Source organism: Crassostrea angulata, chromosome 8 (genome assembly GCF_025612915.1).
Source record: "Crassostrea angulata isolate pt1a10 chromosome 8, ASM2561291v2, whole genome shotgun sequence".
In the NCBI taxonomy this organism is placed as follows: Eukaryota; Metazoa; Mollusca; class Bivalvia; order Ostreida; family Ostreidae; genus Magallana; species Magallana angulata.
The window spans coordinates 4,991,925-5,014,742 of NC_069118.1; the positions used below are offsets into that span (position 1 = coordinate 4,991,925).

The 22,818-nt window shown below is 32.1% G+C and overlaps 2 protein-coding genes across 2 annotated transcripts; both read right to left on the minus strand.

Annotated features, from left to right (window-relative positions):
- Positions 1–8,105, minus strand: LOC128160565 (uncharacterized). The gene is made up of 7 exons (XM_052823901.1): positions 8,033–8,105; positions 5,004–5,249; positions 2,722–2,993; positions 2,435–2,605; positions 1,129–1,282; positions 998–1,058; positions 1–894 (listed from the first exon to the last, which is right to left on the minus strand). The coding sequence occupies exons 1-6, from the start codon at positions 8,103–8,105 to the stop codon at positions 1,018–1,020; spliced, it is 957 nt and encodes a 318-aa protein (XP_052679861.1). The 3' UTR covers positions 1–894; positions 998–1,017.
- A 6,747-nt stretch (positions 8,106–14,852) lies between these two features.
- LOC128157985 (glyoxylate/hydroxypyruvate reductase A-like) lies at positions 14,853–21,394 on the minus strand. Its single transcript, XM_052820655.1, has 10 exons — positions 21,187–21,394; positions 20,665–20,820; positions 19,537–19,568; positions 18,176–18,315; positions 17,993–18,069; positions 17,467–17,557; positions 17,191–17,311; positions 16,728–16,795; positions 16,295–16,424; positions 14,853–15,170 (listed from the first exon to the last, which is right to left on the minus strand). The coding sequence occupies exons 1-10, from the start codon at positions 21,323–21,325 to the stop codon at positions 15,084–15,086; spliced, it is 1,041 nt and encodes a 346-aa protein (XP_052676615.1). The 5' UTR covers positions 21,326–21,394; the 3' UTR covers positions 14,853–15,083.
- Between the last annotated feature and the right edge of the window lie 1,424 nt (positions 21,395–22,818).

Here is a 22,818-nt window from a genome sequence, read left to right on the forward strand (position 1 = left end):
ATAGAAATACCTTTATTGGCAGATTTTTAAAAAAAGTTGATTTACATTTTGTAAAAATATAATAAATAAAAATACAAAATCGCCTTCACTTCTTAGATTATTAATATCCCGATGGAATTTAATGTAATGTTAATATACACTGTATACCATATAACAACCTCGTATTATTTTTCAATGTTATAGTATTGAAAAATTACTGATAAAGTCAGCAAATGCATAGTTATAAGTGTTACATTTATCTTAGAAAATTTACTTAAATTATCGACATAACAAAAAAGGTTAGGACTTCTCATCAAGCATTAAATCCCAATTTGTTGAAGGTTCATGATTTCTTTTCAATATTACAGAGACTTACTTTCTATCTACTTTTAAAATAATAGCAATTCCTAAAATAATCTGTTCTACCTTACAGAAACTAACTTCCTACAAATATATATTTAAAAAAAATGAACGAAATTAATTATAGAATTCTTATATTGTATAAGTGGCTCAATAAAAGAAAGATGCAATTGTTAAGGTTTTTTAGATCTAAGATTAACTACCATTTTATATTTCTAGACTATTTGACATGGATGACTATTACCAAATCATTTTTAAATTTCTATCTAGGTTTTGTAATAAGACTAATTCTTTAAAAAGGCAAAATACGCGTTGGTCAAACAATTACAATATTATATTATACGCTGAGTTCAATTGATCTTTAACTTTTGCATCAACATACTGCATTTAAGTGACATACAGCGCTTTTGAATACGTTTTTGTCAATACAACTTTCTATAAAAACTAAAATGTAACTCTCTCCTTCATAAAGTGATGTTTTTTTTTAAACAAATCGTCATTGTAAAGTAAAAATCCATCCAATGTCGATAATGATGGTCTATTATCATCAGCATCCTTTGTAAAACAATTGCAAATATTTAGACAAATGTTGTTTAATTGATTTTCAATTAAAATGTAATGTAAAATAGTGTAATTTTATTACTATGTATTACTATACCTATTTCCTTGAAGAACTTTTCACTTGTTGCAAATAACAGCTTTTGCGTCAGCAGCTGAAACTAGAATGTTGCTTACTCATTAACATATAAAGTGTTCTTATTTCTTCAAACAAAGCTGTCTAAAACTTACTGAATTCCATAGAATGCTGGAATCTGATTGGTTCAGAGATCGGTCCACAAAGGCCGCACCATCCTGCACAGGTGAGTGAAATCAGGTCCCTATTCACGGAACGATGAAATTTCTTTATAGCCGTCCCAAACCCTTTCATGGGACCAAATTTAATCTGAAAGTTATAATAAATACAAACTTAATATTGTTAAGAAATGTTTATTCCATACATTATTTACTGTTTGTGTTATTGTGTATATGTCATGGTTTGGGAGTCATATTCCTGCGTTTAAACTCAGGCTCATTAAGAAGAGTGCATTACACAAAAATGGTCTTGATTATAACGAACTGAATTCTTAGTTCTTCTGACAAACCGTATCTTGAGAACTTAACTCTGATTTTGTAAAAAAAAAAATACCCCAAAAAACACGCTGGCATTGGGATTCGACGAGGCAGGCGCTTGGAGGGAAACACCAACAATTTTATGAAAAAGAACGACCATTACCTTGGAGTCGGAAAGACGCCATGTACACATATAAAACAGCAGCCTGCGAAAGTTAGTGATTGTTTTAATCATTAGGGTTTCATTACGCACGAGCCTTTAGGGGGAACCCTCTGTATTAGAGACAATAATTTTCCCTCCTCCTCTTAGATTTAGAAATGCATGAATCCAACTATTTTTTTAAATACGATATTCTACAGCTAGTAATTCATTATAATTTATTAAAGGACGTACACTATCAGATGTAACCAATCCAATTTTAACTATAATTATATGAACAAAAACATCACTTAATATCGTACTTGAGTAGAACTGGGCTCTTTACTTCCAAAAACAAAATATGAAAGAAAACTGAAACTATTTTCATTTGTTTGCACAATTGCGGAAATAAGCCCGTTTTGTGACGTTAAAGACGTCAACAGCTAATGGACAATGATTTCTTATATCAAATTCAATGTCAACAGCTTTAGGACAATGGTTACTTATATCAACTTCAATGTCAACAGCTTTTGGACAATGATTACTTATATCAACTTCAATGTCAACAGCTTTTGGACAATGATTACTTGTATCAACTTCAATGTTAACAGCTTTTGGACAATGATTACTTATATCAAATTCAGTGTCAACAGCTTTTGGACAATGATTACTTATATCAAATCCAATATGAGAGCCGACCTCTGCATAATGTTATATAAAAAATTGATTTTGATACAATACTATTTACGAAATTTGTATAAATATAGGCAGCTATTAATATGAAATAAAATAAATATTAATGCAGCTAAGAAAACATTATAAAAAGTATTCAACATTCAATCATACTGTAGGATCAACAATCAGTCCAGTCCCTCTGGTATCAATGGTGGCTGTCCCAAAGTGAGGACAAGGGTTCCTGAAGTGTTCCCCATTACAGTCACGAGCATATCCATACTGGATTGGTTTTGATCCCGTCAGCGATGTGAACGTATAATCAGTTCCATTTACCACCATGCTCTGTAAACGGACATTGCATTTTTAAAGTATTTCAAAACATACCGAACATATCATTTACAAGTATAATTCCATCTGTGTTTATACATAAAATAAAGGATGCGATACACAAGTTTTACCTCTTTCCGTAATTTCACTTTTAAAAATTTAGTTTTTTTTAACCGGAGGCGAATAGCCGATTGGCACTGTCTGTGCTGTATTATCCAATTTGATTCGTCATGAATGATAAAGTTGTTGGGATATTTCAAAGTTATAAAATGTGAAGGCTCAGTCGCTAGGTTGTGACAGTATATTTTCGTTAACCTTCGATTTGTTACAGCTGGATAGACCCAGTATTCTCCGTTTGTTGTAATGCCAGAACAAGTTGAGAGGGCGAGACACGACTCTGGAACTGCAAGGAAAAAATCTTTTAAATGTTCGCGGTTAAATTTCGTTATTTTGAAAGAACTAGTAGGGATAACCTTGGATAACCTTGTCGATTAAAACTATTTTTTGAAAATGTTTTTATCTAAATATCCGACATCAAATGTCATTGCTAATCTTCTTTTTTCTTTTTTTGACGCTTTCATATAATTGAGCTACAAATTATCTACAGTAATAAAAATCAAACTTGTCTTGTTCCATGATAGGTCCTTGTTTCGTATCTAATGAACAATGAAGGATAAATGACTATAACAGCAAGTATACTAATAAAATCAAACTTTTAATTGAATTAACATTTTTACCAATTTCTATCTAAACTTAAGACTCTACAATATAAGAAATATCAACTTAGTCTCCTAAACTAAATGCATAACTTTTGATTTTTTATCAAAAAATTTATTTGATCTACAAAATCAGGATATCTTGGACACTAATATATCAGAAACTTAAATTATACCATAGGCACCGGCGGAACAAACTATAATGTAAGGAACAAAAATGCCGGGGAAAGATGTTTTTTTTTATTTGTTGCCGAATAACTGCTCTTAATGAAATGATTTTTTTTACTAATGCCTTAGTCACATTACTCGGCTGGACGCCGTAGACCGGAGTTCTGGGTGATGTGAGCGATGCCTCAATAAAGTGGACAAACATCGGACAGTCTTTACCGATAATCCTACAATGGTCGACGGGTGGCCGGACCGTGAAGCAAACATCATACAATTGTTGTCTGACCATCTTACACACATTGTATGATACCCGGATGATGGTCGGCCGAGAACTATTAAGTAATTACCACACCTTGCATGGTCAATAAACTATAATGTCTTTTGCACCGAAGCATCTGAGATTACCCATGTTACAGTGCACAACTTGTACAAGCCCAATAAAGGCCCAGCGATGCATTGCTAAACATATGCAGATATTCAAGCGGTAATCGGCCGATGTATTAAATGTTGTTCGTACGTTGGCTGACCATGGGCAAATGTTAGGTCGATAATCGGCCGATGTTTGTTAAACACCTCTAACCTCAAACTCAAAGCGCACCGTACAATGATCGGCCATACAGCGGCCGAATCTTCAATGATGTGTTAATGATGTATTGCCGATGAGAAGCGACAGAACATTGGTGGAAACAACTTATTTTCTTTCGATGACTTCCATCGATGTGTCCGATGACCGCAGTCACTGTCTGATTACTATTGGTGTCCGGTCGGCATCCACGTCAATTTCACCTATAAAAATGCATCGGTAGCACATCGTTTACCCGATAGCTGAGTAATGTGACTGATACTTTAACGAGTAATCAACAAGGAACATTTTTAGTGATGATCGTTATGGCTGAGCAATTGTCGAGTACTCGTTGACATCCCTATTTACGGTAAAATCATTATTAAACACATTTCTAATGTGAAACTGTATAAGGTCAATTGCATAACCTTTCGTTGTAATTTGAAACTTTGATTACTCAGCATTACATGTACATGTTTTTGTCTCTTCTTAAATTAACATCTTGGTTCATTTGTGTATTTTTTGTCCGTGTGAATAACTTTTGGAACAATACGTTGCAATCCATTCGGTGAAATATTTTTATATTTATTAAACATCCAAACACAATAAGAACTCCGAATGAAAATATGAAATATGCCTATAATTTTTGAAATAAAGTCATTCATTGCAACCACAAACTGATAATGTTAAAGGCATTGTTTACTAGGGGTTTGGTTTCTCAAATTAGGATTGTTATAAAGTTTCTGTGAAAAGTGAAAAAAAAAAACTACAATGAAAATTCTTTAGCTCATAATAGATGGTATTTCCTTATCTTCAGTGTTATTTTTTTATTTCAAGTAAACGTTATTATTAATAAAAAAAAAATTCTTTAAAAAGATGTATTTTATGATTATGAAGGGTAACATTTTCGACCTTTTTTCCACTTGACAAGACTATTCGTATAGCTCAATGTCCAGTTATAGCTTACCCCATCGAGTTCCCCTGTCTTCCAACACCCAGTAATAGTCGACGTCACCTCTGTCGTCACTGTCATAGATCACGTTGAAGAGGTCACATGATCCGTCAGCCATGTTGTACAGTAAGGACACACAGTCCGGTTCCTGGGTACACTTGGAGGTACAGTCACTACGACGGGGGAAATGTCCCGACCATATTGCCATAGAAAGCTCTATTAGGTCTATTCGTGTTGTAGTCCGCCTCAGAAATATTTCATCTGAAAAAATTAGTTTAGTTTATTATATGTTAATAAGCATTTTATGGACAAATAAATTTATCCATACAAGATTTTGTACTATATAACCCATAATACAAATGACGCCGAATTGAGGCGCCAGCGGGGTTTGCTTATTTATATTTAAATATTTAATCGTACGATGGCTCAAAATTACATAAATATAAGTAATTAGGAATCATTCTTTGAATATTATGAGGTGATAATTTCGGTTGGGGCGTGATCAAATCTATCATAAAGCCCTTTATTGGATTTGATCACGCCCCGACCGAAATTATCACCTCATAATACTCAAAGAATGATTCCTTATATATATATATATATATATATATATATATATATATATATATATATATATATATATATATATATATATATGTGTGTGTGTGTGTGTGTGTGTGTGTGTGTGTGTGGGTGTGTGTGTGTTGGCAAACCAACTTCAATTCTGTATTTCTTTTTTTATCACGGGTTTTAATTTTTTTTTTTGAGATTTTAAACTTGTAGTATTTCAATGTTCAATGTATGGGCAAAAGGAGCAATGGTAAATGCAAGTTTTTTCATGTTCTGCTTCAATATCACATTAGTAACATCTGATAAATTCGGCGAAAAAGGAAATGTGCGATGTTGTTATTAAAAAAGAAAAGAAAACGTGTTGTTCGCGATAACATTTAAACATTCTAGCTTAGTTTTTTAAAGGGGTGAGTTCAGTAATTACATACATGCACCATATCAATTTATTTTGAAACAAAATCCCACATCAGAAGAAGATGTGTAAGTAACCTGAAAAATAACACTTTCTATCAATAGACGTCGACTTTAAAAGGACAACTAGTGAGTATATGTGATCTGATTAAAAAAAAAATAAGAAATATAAAAGATAACCATAAAAGACAAGAAATTTTATTCCAACTGTGTCTTATTTAAATTCTGGTTGAACATGTTTTTACTCTTATTTTATGTAAAAATATCTCAAGAGGTCGATGATTCAATTTTACAGAAAAAAACCTTTAACAGTCTATTTTTTCTTCTATATAATTAGAAGACTATTCATCTTTGGTAGTCAATTTCACTTTTTTAAAAAATAAAAAAAAATTAGTGTTAACATTTGACTTTTAATACTGTAAAGTATCTTCGAAAAGGATTATATCCCAATGTTCGTTTAAAAGCAATCATTCTAACAAATGAATTGATAAATTGATTTATCTTCAATAAAGTAGACAACGATTTCAGAATGGTTTTACATTTTTGGGAGTTCATTTTAATCAACTCTCCTACGCAGTTACTCTGGCAAACCGAAAGTGAAACAGTGTTTGGACCTAAGCACAAATCATCACCGCTGATCTGACAAGACTTAGTTCTTGAACATAATAGAAAAATTCGATGCAATGTATGCTGAAGCATTGTTCGACAAGGAAACTAATCAATAAACACTTTGAAAATAGTCAGATTTTATACACTACAAACAACTAAGATATTTCCATAGTCTCATGTATTCCGAGTTTAATTTAGCCTCGTTCAACCAAACGCTCGAATCGGAGAGGCTCTCTTGCTTGTCGGAGATTAACGGAGACAATCGCGCGTCTGGTTGAACGAGACTATAGAGTTTGATATCTATAGTGCTTGAATCCATACAATTTTTATAATTGCTTCGATTACTTATTCATAGTTTGAAATATATCTTTAAATATTACACAACATGATTCATTTGGGGTTTCTCGAAATTCTTGTCGGAAAAGTCTAAAATTCATATAATAAAAAAGTGCGTAATTCAAATACAGACTAGAAACTAATTGCAATACAAGATAAGTTGATTTTAAAATAAATGATAATTGATAAAATCAACTCCAGGCAGTACTTCAGTACTTTGATTAAAATTGACTGATATGAATTTACTGCTTCATCTACTATGAATAAGCAGATATACTTGATATAATAAGGAGCAGTGCATTGCAGTAATTCAATATCAATTTAGTTTTTTTTTTTCGATTCATTTTACCTTTTTACATAATTTTACTTTTCGAATGAATAAAACCAATAAAATAAAAAAATCTGAAAATTTAAAAATAATTACATTTGAAAAATAAAATGCGCGTTCATACATAAATTGACTGATCTAAAGTAAATCATGTTGCACAAATATGAATAATATAAGATGCAAATCAAGATTATGATATCGATTCAATTTTAAGGGAATTTTAAATTTTCTTATAATGCTTCTTATGTATTGATTTATTGATTTACAATTTTTGGATCAATGAGTAGTTGAACTGTCTATATTTATTATCAAATGATTACTATATTTGGTCATGTGATGTTAGTGTCTGTCCGCCGCAATTACACTGGATAATAATACAAAAGGTCACTCTTTTTTTGTAAAGAAAAACGCGCTCAATCACTTTTCTTTTAGAGAGCCACACGGATACCACCTTATAGCAATTATTTAGTTTCTGTGGTCCACTTATTTCAAAATCCACTTTATCTCCTAAATTTTTTCCCAATTTGTCATAAATTTTAGGCAACTTTTATTTATTGTTTTTAGTGCACATGTAAACGAAAGGAAAATGATCCTAAAAAGTGGACCAAATTGATGTATTATTATTAAAGTATCATTACACACTTGGTAAAATAAGATTACTGAAAGAGTGAAATATCATTCACCTACGAAAACTAAAGATTTATTACATATAACTAACATGAACATCGGTACAAGAATTATATATTTTTACAACAACATAGTATCTAGATTACAAAGTGTAATGTCTTACCTGTTTTTCCCAGTGAAAAAGGGATGAAGCGTAGACACAAAAAGATAAATACCCTTTGTGTATAGTGTAACATTGTCAGACACTAAAATTCTAATTATTAGAAAACAAATTAAAGATTACTGAAAGGCGATACTCGTTAGCTGTTTCTGAGAAATGGAAATTGCATTTAATGCACTTGTTTATATAGTTGTAGATTTACGTAGCGTTATTGATTTATGAGTAAAAAATTGACTGCAATTGCACCATACTTTTAAGGGTTACGTAGAATAAAAAAAATAGTGATACTGAATTGTAAATTGTATGATATAGAACTTATATTGTTGTGTTATGTATTAATTCGAGGTCTTGGTCATTGATAACCTCTTTAAGCTGTGGTATTTGAATACTTTGTGAATAATAAAAAAAAATTATCTACGATTTAAATTATGATTAATATTTTCTTCGTTGTTCAAATTATCAAATAATCTCTTTGTAAAATGAAATACAACTCATAAAAAGACAAACTGAATAAATAAAAAAAAATAACCAGGTAAAAAAAAACCTGTCTGAATTAGTTTTCATAAAATCTTTACCTTTTTGTTTTGCTTAATTAAAAAACTAAATAATGAGATAACCAACACACACATTCATAGACCTATAAAACTACATTTAATGACCTAGTTTTGGTGACATTAAATTTGAGGTGAATAATAATTTTTTCGAGACATGTTGGGATTTTTTTGGCTGTTTTAAGCGTTAAAATATTATAGTTTTGTGTGCAATCACTCCCCTCCCCCCCCCCCCCAAATGAAAAAGAAAAGTCAAAATTTTCTGTGTGATTCACTTTTCTAGCCTTATTCTATTAAAATAGGACTAAAAATGTCATGTGTTTAGACCAGATCAGATGTTATTCATAAACTTTAACCTGATAACAAACACATTTTGAGAACTCAAACCATGAGTAATCATCATTTTTTAAATATACTTATCATTGTGCTCTGAGAAAAGGACGCTAATGACATTTTTCCCTTGTTAGATTTTAAAAAATAGAATATATCTTAAAATTTTCGAATCAAATACTTTATGAAATAATTTTGCAACTTTGAATTTAAAGAGAGAGAGAGAGAGAGAGAGAGAGAGAGAGAGAGAGAGAGAGAGAGAGAGAGAGAGAGAGAGAGAGAGAGTAATACATGGCAAAATCTGTATCACATCCCATACCAACCCAAGCTCATATATCAGTCCGAGGACCGAAGGCTAGAGAACTGATATTGCTCCAGGGTTGATATAGAATATGATGTAGATTTTGACATGTATTGTTATTTTTGTCATATTTTTAAATTGAAAATAGTAGCTCGCGGGAGTTTTTAGAAAGCATATGTATCAGAGTTACACGAGTTAACTCCACGAAATCTCAAATCTTAGTTGTTATTTGCCTATTACTGTACTGGAGACAATTTGTTTCACAAAAATGATTGTATGACGTAGTTTTACACATTTATGACGCCACTGAATTGAATCAAAATATATCTAATCTTAAAACTCTATTAAAGTATTTTTGCATTACTTATTGATAATTGAGCATAAGAATATTGGAAGAGATGTGGATTTTACGAATCAGTTGCTAAAAGATATGTTATTTTGCTTTTATTTATCAGCCAAGCTTTCCTCTTTCGTTGTATACGATAAAACAATCCAAATAGATCAAGATTATCCTGTGTTCATTGAACTTAAAATTTAACACGAATAAATAGTTTGAAAACTGCTTAACTTGAAAAGTGTTGCTAAAATCCTGTGTTTTGTGTTTTGTGTCACTTGGATGCAACATAACGTTTTCCGTGCAAAGCGTATAAAAGTTAGGAGTGTTTTTTTAAATCGAGGAAAATATAGGATTTCAGCAGCAGTTTGGATATTACTGAGACTATGTTTTCCTTAGATTTTTTGTTTTATGGAAACTGCAGGGTAGTGTTGTCCTTTTTCATTTTATGTTAAGGAATTTAATAATGTACTATCCGATTTCATTGCATTGTCATCTATTTTAAAAGTCAATACTTAGATTTAGTTCTGATTCAAAACAATTATTTTGTTACTAACCGCCTTTATCAGCCCCCCCCCCCCCCCCCTGTTCATCATCTTTTATTTTACCCTTTATTACACCTTTGCACTTTTCATTCCTCTAATTATTTCCCCTGGAAGCAGACGACGTCTTTACCTGTAAACAAATGCGATGGAGAAACGTTCTGGAAGAGAGTTATAAAAGGGAAAGAGAACTTTAGAATCACTAGCCAGGAAACGTGGTGAGTTGGATGAATTATTAGGGTAAGAAAATTCTAGATAAAAAACTTTGTTATGAATAAGCTGAATCCTAACACTGCTAGAAAAGCAACAGCATATTAAACAAAATAATAAGCTGGCTGCAAATTATAAATGAAACGTGCGACCTTTGTGATATCCGTCAACGGAAGCTGAATACCTATTTGGCTCAGTTTTTTGACTGCAACAATCAGAAAGGAGACCAATATAAACCAGACACCCTTTCAGTCAATTCAATGCAGCATCAATCGGTTTTTTTTTTAGGGGGGGGTGGGGTTGAGAAAGATTCAACTATTAGTATAATTGAAGACAGAGAGTTCAAACATGCATGAGATGTTTTGCTTTCCAACAGAAAGCTGCTGAAACAGCAAGGCAAAGGCAATAAAGAGAGAAAAGAAGATCCCTTTACACAACATGAAATTGATATTCTGTATTCCAACAATTTTCTCGGTGGAAGTATGTTAGTTTATTTTCAGTCATGATAATTTTAGAATAGGTAATCCCCTTCAAAGGGACACACTTATATGTTTATTGGTAAATTACAGCAAATCTAAAGCTTTAAGTAGCACTGACAATTTTAACAATCCAATGTGCTTCTGTATGCTTTCAAGAACTGAACACGTAAAGCTTAGATGGAGACACATTGAGCGAAAGGAAACATCAACAGGTGACATATTCTTAGAGAGAGCAGCACCCTCCCCCCACCCCCACCCCCCCAAAAAATATGTCGGCAGACAAAGATAAACCTTTTTAGTAATATGAGCTGTATTTTCAAAAAAATTATTTTGCTGCAGAAACCTGCTAGTTTGATAAGTCTGCATGTAACTTAAACTTTCATGGTGAATAAAGTTTAAAAAATTCATTAATTTTTGCCAGAAGAAAGATTTCTCTTATAAGGAATATATAGCAAATCAATTTTTGTACAGGACGACAATAATTCAGTTTTGCTCCAATAAAGGCTTCTTAACGGCTTTTCCCACAAAAATACAGCTTACAGAAATTTAAAACCATGATTTTTTTTCTTCATTTTAGAAGAAAAACACCTTTTCGTAAAAAAATTTTCAAGATGAAAATTGCAGCTCATATTGCTTTAATCCTTGTTAATGTCAAATCTGATTTGAATTGAAAAAAAATAACTTATTAGTAGGTAACCCGAGATATCCGGTAGCGATGACCCGATAAAATGCAATCCGAGGACTCTTTTTTCTATATTGAAATTAACAGAAAATCGACGAGCAATTCGTGGTATATGTGACAACCTATGGGTTAAAATCGCACTAGAAAATATCATAAAGTTAATTTGTAAAGAATCTGGTATACAAGGAGGAAAGGTGAACAATAGCGCAAGAAATTCCACCTTTGCGACTGATGAACATGCAGGTAATCTGACAACTCTAGTACAACAGCATTCTAGCCATAAAAAACATTTCTTCGATTAACAAATACAGTACTTCTTCTATCAATGAACAAAAAACATGTCTGACTTACAGAATTCTTAAAAGGGACAACAACAGAGGCATCAAAAGAATTCAAAAACGATGTAATGAGGTGACAAATATCTACCGGGGCTGGACAATGCTTTTCAAGAAATTGGGAACTACGAATTTAATAATGACATGTCTGCAACTGCAACAATTGCAATTCACAAACTCCATGACTTATTCACCAGTGCGACAATTAATGAGCACGCAACAATTAATGATGGGACAGAATAAGCCGCCATAATTAATTAGTGTTTAAGACCGTTTTTCTTTGTTGTTAGTTAGTGTGACCAATTTCTGCCCTCGGGGCTTCGGTCCTCGGGTTGGTATTGGAGTTTCATGCTAATATGGAGTGTGATACAGATTTTGCCATGTATTATCCTTAATAATTATCCCTATTATTTAATAATGAATTGCCTTGTAGGTTGATGTGTTGTTATGAGATCGACCCAAGACACAAAAAGGCATTGATAAAAACTGGCGTTGCGAGGTCGTTATCACTTTTCTATGTCTTCGGTCGATCCCATACTACAATTTTACATTAAAGTTTGTATGTTAAATCATATTATATAAATACTCGAGTGAATTTATATTCAAAATAACTTTATGTAGTATATTAGCTTAAGACTACCAGATCTTTTTTTTTTAGCTATTTGTGTTATAATTTAAGGCAGACGATCAAGGTCAGTTGACGGTCAGGACTCATGGTCCAGTTACTTTTTTTTAAGATCTAAATATTCAACTGAAAGAAACTGCTGGCTATGTAAGTGGCTGTTCTATTTTTCTGAACGTATTTCTAAAATATATGCATCTGAGAGAAATAAGAAATTCACAGGCCAAAAATTATACAATATTAAATATTCACGTTAATTTGTACGCACAAATTGCCTCTTAATATGTGCATAAAACATTAAGAATGTAACAGCCCTTGGGAATTGATCAAAACAAGTCATAAACGATGAAAGATAGAAAAGATTTCCCTGAAAACTTTTCTGAAAAAGGGAACAAAGCTCCATTCCAGAATAAAAGAGAATTGTGTTAATAAAAATTTAAGCTAACGGTGGTAACGAAAATGTAATCTAAAGTTAATGGAAACGAACGTAAGATTTTTAAAAATTAGATATTTTTTAAAGCATCATTCTGTATAATTTAAATGAAACTGATGTATAATGTGGCAATGAAAAAAAACTTGTGAATAAAATATTTCTTTATAATGTAACATTTTGTAAAAATCAATTGAAATGAATTATAATTGTAAGACTTCTACCGCAGAAAGTCTCCCCGTCTGTACTTGTTATTGACAAAGTCAAAAGTCGGGTAAAAAGCTTCACAAGTTTATTGGATCGTATAGTGGTATCAAAGCTGGTCTAATTCCGTTCTGTTCCAATTCAGTTCTCATTCTCTAACAATTTGACATGCATATATATACCCTTTCGGCCGGGACAGACAGTTTTGGTTACTCATGACCACCTGCGCTGGTCATGAGTGTAGATTTAGTGATCAAATTCCTAAACAATATTTTAATTCTAAATACAGTATCAAAACTGTCAAACTGTCCATCACAGCGTCGGGGGATGTGGGCTTACAATCTCCCGCATCAGTACAAAACATGAGTATAAGTTACATGTAAAAGGTTAACAGAAAACATGTACTTTGTGACAAGCTTGCAATATCAGGACTCCATAGATTCTGTAAATATGACAAATATAGCTTTACTGTCCCACACCTGGACGTGTGAGATCATGCTGCTGCGCAATTAATTTCCAAAATATAATTTTCCAAGGACTTTCCAACATAGTTATTGACAGATTAATAATTGCGCAGTTTGCATATACAACTTACATGTTCATTTCATAGTACCTATCAATGTCATCTGTTTACAAAATCAATAAAAAATTGCGCAAATAACTACACTGGTATAATTCACCAAGCTTTAAATTTTACAAAAAATTAATACTTTGTATGCTAGAAGGCTTAAGTTTAGTAAAAGAATATTCGGGAAGTTGATATTTTGTTAATTTTTCCGTAGATATTTATATTTTGCAAATACGAGGGTTGTTATAGTACATGCATATAAAATCATCTCCGACGTCCCATTGATTAAAAGTACTTTTCAAACAAAAAGTGAGACTGTAACTTTAATACATGTCTGTATAGTATTTATAGCCATTAAATTTAACATGATAAACACTCAGCGCCAACAAATCAGGCACATGTATAGCATTGTAATTGTGGAGGGAGACTTTTCCAAATTCTGATCAGCAAAAAACCATCCATCTTGTTTTAAAAACTGACCCGATGGGTAAAAATCCTGAACCGTTGTGAGAATTGAGGTAAATAGTGACAATTAATAAATACAATCCATATCCAATCCTGAATATCCGAATATACGGGGATGGGTCAGACCGTATTATCAGTTTGATTTGTTAATATTCGGGTACATACATTGTACAATTTCTAACATGTTCCCCGAGGCGATCGAGGAAGGGTAAGGGAGGGGGCAGTTCCCTCAAATTTATCATATTATATATTCTGGGGTACGTGTATGAATATAAGCTACATGTATATTGCATGTATATAAAAGTGGGAGGAATCCTTTTCACCGGAAATTATTTACAATGTAATGGAATTTAACTAACTACGATCAATTTTGAAGCATGGGGGACCTAGGTGTCTGCACGATGCTTCCCTCGCTCAAAAATACGGACAAATGCCCGCTAATGGAATTCTTAATACCTTAAATATGGTCATTTTTTAAATTTATCTTATAGCAGCGTATCTATCATCATGACGATCAACGAACTACCGTCGCGATGCATCTAAAATATACAGATATCGATATAAAAACCTGAAAGTTAAAGTTTAATAACTATTTCAAAATGTTTATGTAAATTAATGTTTATGGCGTTAAATACATGAACATGTTATTGTGTAATGTTGTAAATTTTGAAATATATCAGTTTTCAGCAAATAAAACGCAAATTATTCTGTTATAAAGTTTGTGCATTCACTTACGGTCATCTGGTAAATTAAAAAAAAACAACAGCATGGCAATTATATGGATATAATAATCTTACACATTGAACATATAACACTGACAAAAACAATCAAGAAAAGAATATCTAGTAATCATTAATGTAATATAATTTATTTTTATAGCACGCGTTTTACTGCAGATATATCGATATTTACTTTGTACAGGTGATGAAAAGCAATTTTCTCATCGCCTGAGCCATTCAAGTTTATGCATGTATACAAACAAATGGAATTAATTCATTAAACTAGTATTTCCGTTGCCAATCTACCACATAATCCATTTCCTCCCCTTTTAGAAACTTCTTGTAGTTCGAATCAAAGACTTTGGCAATCTGCAAAAGGAGAAACAAATTTTATACAACAAAAATTTTTATTTTATTTGATTTTAACCTGGTAAGGGAATAGCAAACATGTCAAATCTATCACTAACCCATTTGATGTTTTTGAAAAAATAAGAAAAAACTAACGTTTTTATTTTAAGTTACTTTTTATATCGTATTTTATCATTTATCATAAAAAGGCCTATTCTAATGTAAAATCACAAATTGCATATTCTTGTTTATCGGACAATTAGATTCAAATCGCAGCATCAAATTCAGTTATATTGATATAAAAAACAGTGTAAGACAAACTGGATAAAAACAGTAACTGTAAAATTACGTTTGATGAAAAACGATAAAGATAAAACAAATAGATCAACAGAGTGTCATTGCATTATCTTTTTTCTAGACCGTAAAGCATAGCAATATCTATGGAATACGGAATGTTCTTTGACTATTGTGAGGTGATCAACAATGGTCGTGGGTGATCAAATCTTATAGAGCCCAAATGGCATTATGATGTATATAATTTACCCGACCGTATTTGACCAATTCATGATATCCAAAGAATGACTCCTTAAATTATTCCTTATGATATACCTGTTTACTGGCTATGGGAACGATAGCAAGTTTATTGTCCCCTGGACAGCAACTATTTAAGGAGACAAAGCCGAGGGAAATGTAAACTTGCTATCGTCCGAATAGCCAGTGAATAGGTATTTTAATATCATACCCAAAAAACTTGATTTTTAGGCGATGCAGATCTTGTTAATGCTCAACAGAATACTGATTTAACATTGAATTTAACGTAGCGACTCGTTTTACACACGAGGTGTTCCGAGTTAAAAGAAAAAAACCCACAAGAGAAATCCGCCCGGAATGCAGCCGGTGAATAGTTTTAATGCCTATTTACCATGGCAGATGATAAGGTGGGATATATTATGATAGTATTTCGTTTTAATTTTAGAAAGAAAATATTCACAAAGGTAAAATGAATTTATACAATTTTAGCAATGTTATGATTAAACATCAAAATAATCATTGATGACATGTAATGGACTATGCTTATAGATTACAAAATCGATTCCTTGTGTTGGTTCATACATGTATAAAATATAGACATAGAAAGCCTGTACTTTGTCAGTCGTAACGGGTCCCGAAATGTGAGGCGTAATGACGACATCTGGGTGTGTCCACAGCGGACTGTCCGCGGGCAGTGGTTCCCTGTCTATGGCGTCCAAAATGGCACCACCTATCCAACCCATGCTGTTAAGTGTAACATATAATGCATGGTTATATTTATGTCATGTAATCATGATAATTACTTACTGTGAACACAAAATTAAATGTATGTTTTAGAAGAAAGCTTTCACAATTGTGATATTTTGATTGTTTTGAGTTAAAAAAAAATAACATGAATAGGCAGATATCATACTTGAACACAGTGAATTTAGTCATATTTACAGCCTGGTTAATATAATAGTTTTTACCTGAAAAAGTAACTATTGGGATGTAAGCGGGGTACACTTTATAAGCATGTATAAACTATTTTGAATAAAGAAAACTTACTTCAAAGCCTTAAACACAGAAGCTTCGTCAATAACGTCCCCTCGACCTACATTAATGAAGATAGTTTTCTGTAATTTAGAAGAATATCAATTAAAAGTCAATTACTACATGTTTCAACGCTTCTTTTTGCGGACAATTGGGACGTGGATCAGTGAAACAACGATTTGTTTCATTCTCACATCAAATTCTTCCTTCTAGCGCCAGAGCAAAAACGAATAATAAAAGAATTTTAAAAAATAGAATAATGAATAGAATAGAATAATGAAAAAAACTAATAAATATATAAACAAACTTGTCACTACAGATCGGGAAAAATCATCACGCAAAAAGTCGAGAGATGTTCCGATTGTTATATTTCAATGCAAATATGAGTGTGTTATTATTCTTTTAACATTTTTACTAGCATACACAGTACTTTACAACCTTTGAAGCTACATGATAAAATTTGATAAGCCAGCTTAACCTTTTCTTTGCATGCTTTTAAAACATCTCCAGATAACATCCCTTTGGTTTCCACTGTGCTTGGTAGAACACTGCAGACATAGTCACATCCGGCAAGGAATTTGGGGAGATCCTGGTTCTGTCTGTATAAATCAAAATGGCTCTCTGATATTTATTGTAACTTATGAACATTTCTGCAAACATTTTATAATAAATATATATTGATCATAATTCAACGTCGTATTTCATTGTTGTTGTTACATTGTATAAACAGAACATATAATTACATATGGCTTACAGAATAACATCAAAGTGAGGCATGATCGATTCTTTCATTGTTTTAGCAAGTCCTTTGACTGTCATTCCAAATGCCTTGGATGCCTCAGCAACTACACAGACCAAAATAAAGCAACCAGTATATGTCATATCATTTCATTTAAAACTTTCAACCAAATTGAAACTTTAGTTCTGTTTAACCCTGTACAATAATGCTCTTACATCTGATCAGTAAAATTATTCTACTGCCAATCTAGCATTCAACACTCTGACAAACAATCTGCTTTTTTGGCTATTTCTCGTGTTATCAGTAACACAAATGACCGATGAAGTGAATCACAAATGTATCTTCAATTTATAAATACTCAGATCTTTATAACTATATTTCCGTCATAAAGTTTACAAAAATGACATGGTTTATGCGATGCTTTTATATTGATTAGTATTAGTACTAGTGCCAACTTATGATTGAGATAAAGGAAACCTTGCACGATAGTTACTGTAAATTGACACACTAGTTTTCATTTCTAAGACACACAGTATCGTACTCTTAATGCCAATAGCACCAGTTCCCAGAACTCCAATCGTCAATGAAGCTAAAGACCGCTTCTGGATAAATTTGGATCTGAAATTGAATAACAGTTTAAGGTTATAAAGATCATCGTCTTTAAATACCAAGTTCTATTTTCACGGCGACAGTTAATAAAGAGATAAATGAAATTTCTTTATACCTGCTCCAGACCTTCTGTCGTTGGTACTCCGCCATCTGAGGGAAGTAATGTTCCCGGGAAATAATCTGGCCTAGTACATACTCAGCCATGAACCCCCCAAACCCTTCACCCATACGTGTGAATACCATATGGTCTGGTGGCTACAATTTGCAAATAACTGCAAACATATAATGTACTGTATGCTTTTTTCGTCTTTTTAAAGTATACAATTATTAATCACTTATTATGCCAATTCACTGAAATTTACTTGAACATTTATTTTGTTCAAATATTTTAAGCGCTGAATCATGAATTAATCTTAAAGGGGCATGGTCACGATTTTGGTCAAATTCTATATTTCTGTTTCTATTATTTACAATGGTTTAGAAATGCATTTCTAATGATCAAATGTAATTTGAGAGTCATTCATGGAGTAATAAGCAAGATACAGGGCTGAAAATTCTTTGTCATGCAAACATAACTTGTCCTATTCTAAAGTAATCAAAGAACGCCAACACCACCACTAAACACCCAATAGACATCATTTAAAACAGGAAGTTCATCTCCCCCTCATTTACTTATTATACTCCTGTTGCATATTAATATCTTATTTTTATTGCTCCTATTGCATATTATTATCTTTTTTTTTTATTCTAAAACATAAGAATATTTGTTTTTCATATTCATCTAATGACTAAAAGGCTTTGACAATATGATGAATATCGTAAAAAAAGGCATTTACACGCCATATGCATTCACTTTTATTGACTCCCGCTTTCTTTCTTTCTTTGTTTTTATTTCTCTATGTGTCGAACTTTATAGAATTTTGAGCAACAATACCTATTTTACCCATAGTGATTATTGCCAACGGAAAATTCTTTATTTTTATTTTTTGTGCTATCATTTTCTAAATCATAGCCTCAATTCAATTTTTTATTTCCATCTTTACTAAAAAATAAACTGGACCCAAAAGTTGTTAACTGTTGGAAAATGTTTTGAATGAAATGTGGCGATAACGAACAGTGTATAGACTACATGTATTTTTGTCTTTTCCCAGTAAAATACCTAGATTTGAAACAGACGACTCAGATTTGGTGGTATCTTTTATTCTAAATTCACTGGGATGTATTGAGTCGACAAAAGAATGGAAGTAATGATTGTTTAATATTAAACAATACCCGTTTTGTAAAGTTACACCCCCCCCCCCCGTCTTTCTTTGCCATGGCTTTATATTATTCATTACTGGTAGCAGAAAAGCTAAAATACAGCCATGGAACAAAACAATTTGTATAAAATCATGAAATATATAGTTTAAATTAGTTTCTTGATTAATGTTCATTTATATTACATGTATAACCGTAACCATCGTGCTACAAAATTACCTTTGGGAATGCATGGAACAATTCCTCTGCACCTTGAAATAAAAAGATTCATCAATGAGGAAGGAAATCAATGCATTTCAATAATTCACATTTTAAAGTGAAATATACCGTTTTTTTTTTTTGATTTTTTAGATTACATTTTAGATAAATCTCCGAAAATATATGTCTAATCTAATATACGAAGAAATCGTAATTGCTTCTAATTGACCTTTAATTTTCGTTTAAGGTTGTCCAACCCTCAGCCCCAAAGTATTTTGTTCATTGTACAAATGTAATATTTATATTTCTTTGAAGCTATAAAATTGAAATAAAATAAAACTATAGGTAAAATAAAACTATAGGTACTGTGAGCAAGCTCACAAATGATACTTCTCGGTAAGATAAAGAAATCATAACACAAGTACTTCTGTATTAAAAAATATTGGTTGCTTCTTTTTCTTATCGTGACATAAAACTTATTAAGTCATGATATATTTAGAGGTCAGACACAAGCAAGCTTTGTGTCAAAGTTTTGCTTCTAATCATTTCCTTTAAAACAAGATATGACACAGAAAGGTATTAAATTTTTCTGTAAACAATGACCTTGAAATTGCCCAAATGACCTTTGGTCAATGTCATGACACACCGTCAGGTTATAAGCAATCTCTTTGTGAAGTAAGAACTTCCAATGTTTTTAGATCAGATAGATATGGATTGGACTCGAATTTTACACAGACAGAGACAAACTAACTGACAGACGAATGGACATGGTGATTTCTATATAACCCCCTGCCCCCTAACCTCGTTTAAAGGGGGTATGAAGAAATGTTTTGATGGTATCCATGCATTTAAATTATTGCAAAATTTTTAACGATGAATATAATGGAATAAATACACAGGTTGAGATAAAAAAAAATTGTAACGGTGCATCGAACTCTGTAACCTATATGTAGTGGATCTTCGTCGAGCCATCAAGCCTATCATTACGCTGAATAACTGACAATAAAAATAGTACTACAAGACTTATTTAATTTTTCTATATAAAACACAAATTTATCTTGCGATTAAAAAGCCCGGGTAATTTTGAGATATCAAACATAGCCGAGGATCTGATATCGAAATTGGCTTTGGCGTCTATAAGTACCTTACCAGCGCTAGTCGATTGAAACCATTTTATTGAATCACAGCAAAGTCCATGTTGTACTAAATTGTCCAAAACATGAGGATACGTCAAAATAATATCAGCTGCACTTTCGTTAATGAGTTTCGCTAACTTCGGATAATCTGGACTATCTCTGTAAAGCTCTGTAAAAATATTTTAACTTACAGTTGTATCTAAAACTTTAACGTTAATATAAGGTTGAACATGTGTAAAAATAAGACTGAATACAGGTACGTACAAATGTTTAAAACAGAAATAGTAATCACAAGAAGAAATAAAATAAAATAAAGTGGAAGAGAATAAATTATTAATGTTTTGTTTTCCCGGGGACATATGCCAATGTTAAACTTAAATCACCCTTTATCTAGCACGATTTGAGACCTTTACCAAAGAATTTCGAGGTGTTTATCAATGGTTCTAATTTTTGGTTTGGTTTAAAGGCATATTAAATATTTGTCTCTTTTTTCCAATGCTTTGATAAAAGTTGAAGGTTATGGGTTGACACTGACCTCCTGGAATCGAAAAGTTGATGACGGTCAGGCCAGGTATCCGGTCCTGTATCAACTTGGGTAATCTTGATAATGGCGACACGGTTATCACAGTGTGCTGTGGGTGTACAACTTTCCTGCTCATTGCTTCACACAACATGGAGGGCAGAAAGAGATACAGACGTGATTTGAGAACGGCGGAACGTACTGGTATTTTGCTTAAAACTAATTTATAGAACAGCTTACTGTTTTCTGATACCTGTTTAATATTAATGTTGAATATTCTAAGTCATGAACTGTTATGTCTTAAATGTAAAATCCAGACGGCACACATAATAACCTTGCCCCAGGGTCATGAAGCTATCTTAGACTTAAATTAGAATGTGTATGCATTATATTAGAACTCTCATAACGAACAAGCAAATTTCGAAATATAGTTTAGAATCGTCCCCCCTTACTGGTTGCTGCCTACTTATTTTAAGTGATGAAAAACTATGGTTACTATGCATTCAGTAGGTGGTCATTTTTTTTACTTACATGTTAGACCGTTTATGATCCAAGAGCCAGGTTTGAATTTGTATAGCACTTGTACGTCATTAAAAATTATTTTTGCAATTCTGTAAATATTATTGCAGATAATTTTGAGGAAAAAAACCTCTAAAATTAATTTGAAGTACGTGAAGTATGAAAACCATTTAACGATGAAATGCATGATCTGACGGTAGCGACATTGTACCTAAAAATGATCTAAGCTGCGTTACCACGTTAGTGATGTGTCAGATTTTCAATAATAAATCTTCTTCAAAATTTATTTCGTTCCTGTGAGTTTTTCCATGTTATAAAATATGATGTGTTAATCTTGTTTATCTTTCATTAATTTCAAGTCTACTTCTTGACAGGTATTACAGGTATGTAATTCTTTGTTAATTTTCAGTTAAATAGGGCGAAATTAAACACAGGACAGGCTATTACAAAATTACATCATAAATAGTCATAATTTAAATTTACTAATGTATACTTGAAAATGTTGCAATTTTGTTCAAAATTTCAATGTTTAATTAATTTTTATTTACAGTTTTGTCTACCTCATGTTTATAAAGTATGCTTTTGCGTAATTTCAGATATACATTTTCTCTTCTATTTTTTGGTCCGGTGACTTTTTGTATAACGTAACTTTCGCCCAGTATCTTTGTGCAATGTGTTGAACGAAACGATAAACGGACGCTGTAGCGCTTAGCAACTTGGTCAGGAGAACATGATATATAGTTTTTCCCCTTTCTACGGCAAAGTAAAGAAAGCGCCACTTTGTTTGTGAAATAACAACGTACTTATATTTTCTTATTGCTACTGGTAATAACTTTAATTATATACTGAGAATAATTAGTAAACGAAATTAATATACAGTTGTTATATACATTACAACTGAGTTATTAACATAGCAAAATGCTGTCGAACTTAGTTAATAGAATAAAAGGAATCAGTTTGTGTGCTAAGTGTATATTATGATTTGTTGTTGTGTAATGTTAACGCGTATACATGTATATAAGAAAGAAGTTTCACGCACGACTGTCACATGATTTACACTCCGTGGGTAAAGGCCAACCAATCGTCTTTAATTTGGAACTAGTGGATGCCGCCAATGCTTACGAACAT

Coding starts and splice junctions, on each gene's coding strand:
- LOC128157985 (XM_052820655.1), bottom strand. CDS start 21,325: ATGTTGTGTGAAGCAATGAGCAGGAAAGTTGTACACCCACAGCACACT. Junction 16,425..16,727: donor TCTGTGTTTAAGGCTTTGAA/GTAAGTTTTCTT, acceptor TACACTTAACAG/CATGGGTTGGATAGGTGGTG. Junction 15,171..16,294: donor GACCCGTTACGACTGACAAA/GTACAGGCTTTC, acceptor CTCCTTTTGCAG/ATTGCCAAAGTCTTTGATTC.
- LOC128160565 (XM_052823901.1), bottom strand. CDS start 8,105: ATGTTACACTATACACAAAGGGTATTTATCTTTTTGTGTCTACGCTTC. Junction 2,994..5,003: donor AGACAGGGGAACTCGATGGG/GTAAGCTATAAC, acceptor TTTTCCTTGCAG/TTCCAGAGTCGTGTCTCGCC. Junction 1,059..1,128: donor CCAGCATTCTATGGAATTCA/GTAAGTTTTAGA, acceptor GCAACATTCTAG/TTTCAGCTGCTGACGCAAAA.